At 35.8% G+C, this 6,409-nt stretch overlaps 1 protein-coding gene across 1 annotated transcript; it reads right to left on the minus strand.

Moving 5' to 3' along the window:
- Positions 1 to 4,311: 4,311 nt before the first annotated feature.
- On the minus strand, positions 4,312 to 5,714 carry LOC110183903 (uncharacterized). Its single transcript, XM_020952246.2, has 2 exons — positions 4,822 to 5,714; positions 4,312 to 4,756 (listed from the first exon to the last, which is right to left on the minus strand). The coding sequence occupies exon 1, from the start codon at positions 5,570 to 5,572 to the stop codon at positions 4,823 to 4,825; it is 750 nt and encodes a 249-aa protein (XP_020807905.1). The 5' UTR covers positions 5,573 to 5,714; the 3' UTR covers positions 4,312 to 4,756; position 4,822.
- Between the last annotated feature and the right edge of the window lie 695 nt (positions 5,715 to 6,409).

The following is a 6,409-nucleotide window of genomic DNA, read 5'->3' on the forward strand; positions in this document are numbered from 1 at the left end:
TATACTTGGCCTGGAGAAGTCACTTCGTTCCGGGGATGTTAGAACCAGTTGGGAATCATATGCTCAGATGTGCGAGAATTGAGCAAGCCATTTGAATGAAACTATGGAGTTATTCGTTTATATAATTATACTAGTATATAAGTCGGAGCATGGCGAATCGGTGGACTATATATTGACATATATATAGCTGCAATAGGAACGATCAGAAAATTTTAAGCAATTTATAACTTTTTCAGTTTTCCAGATTTCAATCAAACTTAATATATAGCCATTATATATATTACTCTAGAATTTTGTGTAAATCAATCTTTAAGTTATTGCTTAAATTATAAACTCGATTTAGTTTAATAATTCCAAAAATATATGATTTTCTTATACTTTTCCCTTAAACTGTATCGTATTTCAAGAACTGCTTTTAATTGCAAACTCGATTTAATTTAATAATTTCTGGACTACATGCTTCTCTTATTCTTTTTCTTTATACTGTATCTTATATGTTTTCATACAAATTATATTATAATTAGCTTTATAGGGAACTCATAATTCTTAACTATTGACCCTTGAGCGCTACTTTCCGCTGTTGGCCAAGTTACCTACGCCATTGGTATCATCTCGGCGGCATCTTCTGCTGCTAGTTTGGCCGTTCAGTTAAGTTCAACGCTGCTCAGCACGTCTCATCCCGGTTTTGGCCAAGTCTTAGCCCAGCTCTATTTTGGCCCGCTCGGTTCTGTTCTGTTCTGTTCAGTTCTCTTCTGTTTGTTTCTTTATCGCGCTTTCGCCAAGTGGCAAAGTTTTCTCGTTATAAGTTTTGTAGCCTTTGTGTCTCTCGCGGACCAGCTCGAAGCTTTTTGCCGGGCCGAGCGCGATGCGAGGAAACTTTCGATATTCCTTCAAAAGTTTATGGCCAAGCGTCGAACGAGTCGCGAATCGCCAAAAAAAAAGGACACCCACTCACACACCCACACAGAAAAATTATGGAGGACGCCAGGATTCGCCGGCAACACGTTTCCCTACTTTCCATTCCCCAATTGAGAGTTGGCAAACAAAAAAATTATATTATTTTATTGTTGTTTGGCTGGCGCATAACTTTGTGCCAAACACTTCGTTCACTGTGGGACTCGCATTATCCCAAAACGAAAGTTTTCCCCTCTTTTTCCTTTTTTTTTTTTTGTATATTTTTCTAGGAAATGGAAGACTTCTGTTCTGTGTTCGCCTATAACTTTTGGCTCCATTTGCCGCCGTATTCCGAAGTCGGACGAAGTCAGAGCCAGACCCTGGGCAGATAAGGAAAACTATTTCCATATTCACATGCAACTGGCAAGTGCACTTTAAATTCTTGCAAATGAGTAGCTCGGCTCAATGCGGTTGAACAAATTTACCATTCACATTTTGATTGCCAAAAAGTTTTGATGCCTTTTGTACCGAAGTGAATAAATAATAAATTCATATCAGAATTTCATACATTTTTAAGGAAACTTTGCTGATATAGTGCTGGGAAAATCCGAAAGGTTTGCTTATGTGACTAATTAGAAACAAATTTAAAGATTTGTTTTCATAAAACTTATTGGCACAAGAAAGGAAAGTATCTTCGGAAAGCCGTAGTTAATATATTATAGATTTATCATTTGAATTCTATGATTGAATGAGAAATCTATCAAAACCAAGATTAAAATATTCTCACTTTTTGAAACGATATTTTTATATGACATTTTTTTTCAGCAAATGAAGATTTAAAAATCTCATAGCTAAGCCAAAAATGCATTAAATTTAGTTGGGAAAGCTTTCCTATGTTAGTTTTTCTCTAGCAATTAATCAGCTTACTCAATTTAAAATTTAAACATTTTGACAATTTTGGACAATTTTAACGATGTAACCCCTTATATTTTTTTTAAGAAAAGAATGGACACATTTTTTAAATTTATTTTTTCACCCAAACATGGCTAAATCGACTGGGCTGTTGATGCTGATCAAGAGTATATATGGTTTATAGGGTCGATAATGACTCCTTCATTACGTTTCAAGCTTCTGACTTAAATTATATTGTTCAAAAAGGTATAAAAACAGACCTTTTTTTTAAATTTCAATTTTTCGGACATCATAATTAAGCCATAATTTCATTAATTTTAATTCGGAAAGCTTTTTTGTGCTAGTTTTTATTGAACTAACAAATCTGCATACTGCGTTTGTTGATGCTATTGTCAGTTTTTGACTAAAATCATAAAAACCTGCAAAAAGGTATAAAAACAGACAATTTTGTCCAAAACTTATAGTTTTAACAACTCATAACTAAGCCAAAAAATTATTAATTTTAATTCAGAAAGCTGTTCTATGCTGGTTTTTAATAGATCAACAAATCTGCATACTCAGTTTTAAAATTTGAAAAATTTGTTGTCAAATTTTGACCATTTTAATGCTGTAACCCCTTATAAAAATTTTAATTTTCGAACAAATTTTTAAAATTTATCGATGTATCGACTCGGCTTTTAAAGCTGATCAAGAATATATATGATTATAGGGTCGGAAATGACTACACATTTTTACAAGCTTCTTTATAATAATAAAATAATAATCTCGATACGAAAGTTGTATACAATATTTTAAAGTAAACTTTGCTCTTCCAAACATATATACAAATAATATCTATAAAGTACAGCTTAAATTATTATTGTTTTATTGCCTCCATTGGTGACCTTAATGGATCTTCCTGCCGCTGACCAAACAAAGCGGATGCAGTGCCTCAGGCAACCGCTGATTCCAACCATATGTCCCCGTGCCATATGTTGATAATTGTAAATTAAAATGGAATTTTTGTCATACGCCAACAGCAATTAATATGCAATGAGCGATAAATAATAATAATTAACAAACATATTATGGACAGGAGTGGATCGAGAGAGAGGGAGTGGGTGGACAGTGGTTTAGATTTATGCAGGAACTAATTTTCAAGGTCATTAGAATGCCCACCGAATTGGGAGAGCCACTGACACTGAGCATCCCATTGTTTGGCTAATGTTTATTGATAATCACAGACAATGGACTAGCCCCAGTGTCATTGTTGTTGCTATTATTGTTCGAGCGTAACCCATAAATACTCCAGGGGCAGTCAAAACAATCGCCGTGAAAGGGGGGACTGGGTTGGGCTTCTGTTTGGGTTTGCCACCAGGCGGTGGCGCCTCTGACTGAGACAATGAGCAAAAGGCAAATCAACGCAATCGATAGGCACTTTGATTTTTGGGGGCGGAGGGAGAGAGGACACCACCCACGCCCACTAGGAGGCAATGACAGCGGCGGCTGAAATGGCGACAACTATTGTCCTTTTTTGGGTCCGGCATGCAGCAAATGGCACAACTTCCGCTCTCGCTTGACTGCTGCAAAATTCACGGAAATTATCAATAAATATGCGAAGGCCCGAGAACCCGTGAAATGAATGAAACTGGCAAATTTTTCACCATATCTCCGGCTCTGGCTGAACTCATTTTTATGCAGCACGGCACACGATCCAATGTCCCTGTGTCCGAAATGTCCGAGATTTTGTGCGACTCTCCCCGCCTCATAGCGGAAGCATCATTATCATAAATTATCATTTTGTAGGAATTGCATCCGCTGTCAGCCAGAAAAACCGAGCAATAACAACAGAAATGACGACAATTTCAATTGCCGGTCGCCCTTCCTCTTCATGTTTTTTTGAGATTCCCCTTGCCACTCCCACATTACTTCTGGCCATTCGAATTGGCAAATACTTTTCTAGTTTAATTTATGGCTGACCAATGCGAACCCTGGGGAACATCAGTTGGATTTATTTCTGGCAAATCGGTTTAACGTACATGAAAATAAATGAATCCAAGAATATATAACATAAATACAAAATAATTGTTTATAACTACGGTGTAAGGCAATTCTAGAGGTTTGTTAAGGCTTTATTTAATGCTTAAATGCTTTAACTAAATCAACCAAAATTAATATTTAAACAATCAAATCGAAAATGTATAACTATTTTTATTTAAAAATATGTTAATTAAACGGAAGATCCAAAAACATTTAAACTAACATTAAACAATCCAAAAGGATAAATTAAATATGAGAATCAATACAAAACTTAATGATTTTTAGCAACCAAGGTTCGTTATTAAATAAATAAAATATTTTTACATATTGTTTATACCATTTTACATTGTTTATTACATTGAATATTAAAAGGAACAGATAAAGATAGTTATCTTTCAAACAGACATTATTATTCATGTAATGATCTCTCCCAATTATTATAAAAAATAACTAAATAATGCAGGAAAAGTAAACAACAAAAAACAATTCAACAGTAGGCCTTGCTATATATTTTTTCATATTTACAACCAATTAAAAGCACTGACAATTTGTAATAATTTTGTAACCAAATAAATGTGCCTAATATTTAGAATATATGTTAAGCAAATAAGACTACTCTTAAAATTTGGAAATATCCATTAAAAGCACTAGATAAAATCAAAATCATTTAGGACACGATTTCTCTTCCGTTTTTGAGGTAAAATTTGTCGTATCAGAGATGACAAAGACTTCGATTCCAGATCGCTTTACGAGTCACGTTTTGAGCCATGAGCCTGGGACGTGATTGAGGCTGCTCAGGGTTAGTACCCGATCTCTAGATGAATCACATCTGTGCCATATTGATCTGCCTGGCATTGGATATATATTCATGAATGCCATCACGTCGGGACTGAATAAGGTGTTACCTTTCCAAATCGCATATGAGTAATATCTAAGTGGGACGATAGGAGGATAGTATTCCATTTACACTCACAATTCAAACCTACTTAAACTTACCTCAGAAATCATCTTCTCTACGTGTTGTATTTGTATCTATTGTATAATAACGTGTTGTTTTACTTCTTGAATCAAAATACTCGATATTTTCTTTAACGCAAAAGGCGGCAACGCGACAGGCAATCATCAACAGCATAAAGCAAATCTGCAGCACAAAGGCAACATGCATTACATCGTCCTGCCGCAGCAGATCGAAATTGTCATTGGTGATCAGAATATGACAGATCATCACAACAAAGACACTGGCGAGAAAAAGGCTCACTTCAACGTCCCGTATGAAAAACCAGTTGGTAAAGAGATCTATGGATCTAATACAGAATACCAGGATGAAGCCCAGGCAAGCCAAGACAGCTACCTTGGTGGGATTGGGATATAAACGGTTTATGATTAGCAAATAGCTCACGAGCAGGACGAGTCCTGAGATTAATATTCCCGCGCCTATCAATATAAGGGTGTGGAGTAGATTCCATTTACTCAGGAAGAGGGCTACGCCGATGGTTAATAGTTCGTAGCAGATGAGGACAAAGATAATGTTCCAGGGACGCCTGTACCTCATTGCCTCGAATAGGTGAATGCAGGCGAGCAGGATGAATCCGGCAAGGAGCAGGATCAGCGTAAATAGCAATGGATTCTTTGAGTACAAGCAAATGATCATCCACTGGGGAATGGCTATCAGCACGAAGAGTAACCATATTAGCAGTGTCACCAAGACGAACTTTCTCTTGGAGAATGTATTATCTGCGGGCTCCATGGCTTATCGCCACTGAATTCCACTATTTTTGCTCTTGCTTCTCAACTCTCTGGCTAAGACTAAAAATTTTTTAAAACATTTCCGAAATACCTAATATATAAAAATTTAGATAACTTTAACTAGTATAATTTTGTTTGACAACTGAGGCAAAGATTATAGGAACCAGCCTCCTGCGACAAATCTATTATATGGCAGCCGCAAAAGTGCCAACTCTGCCACATATCTTGAGAGAGCTTCCCTTTGAGGACCTCCAGGGGGGTGAAACAAAAAAATAAAATTACATAGCCGTAGAAGCCAGAGAAACGCTAAATAAATGACAAAATACTAAAAAAAAAGCTCGCACGAGCTGCAAGGACACTTGAGGCTCAGCAGCGGCCAAAAGTCCTTTGAAGTTGGATAAAAACCCGAGTCCCGTGGCCCGGCCAGTTTGTCTCCAAGGAAATACACAAAAAAATAAGATCGCTGGCAAGAGGAGAGTGCGGAGTAAAATCAATCTGCGATAACCGATGGTAAGAATATGAGAGGCTTTATAATGCTATACAATAACAAATACAGCAAAACGACTACCAGAGTCCAGCGAAAATACGTACAAACAGCTGAGGTCAAAATAATAGAAATAATAATATTTTTGAAATAATATAACCATAGTAAAAACAAAGCACACTATACAACTATATGTTATATTATTTATCACTAAACTTTAATATCTTTTAAGACATTTATAACACTTAAAATGATTTCATTAAAAATATATTTTTATATAGGTCTTAGGACTAACTATATAAGGTCCTCTCATTATCCTTAAATTAAATTATCAGATAAATTAAATATTTTCCT

This window comes from Drosophila serrata, unplaced genomic scaffold, assembly GCF_035046125.1.
Source record: "Drosophila serrata isolate PLE 108 unplaced genomic scaffold, ASM3504612v1 contig_240, whole genome shotgun sequence".
Lineage (NCBI taxonomy): Eukaryota > Metazoa > Arthropoda > Insecta > Diptera > Drosophilidae > Drosophila > Drosophila serrata.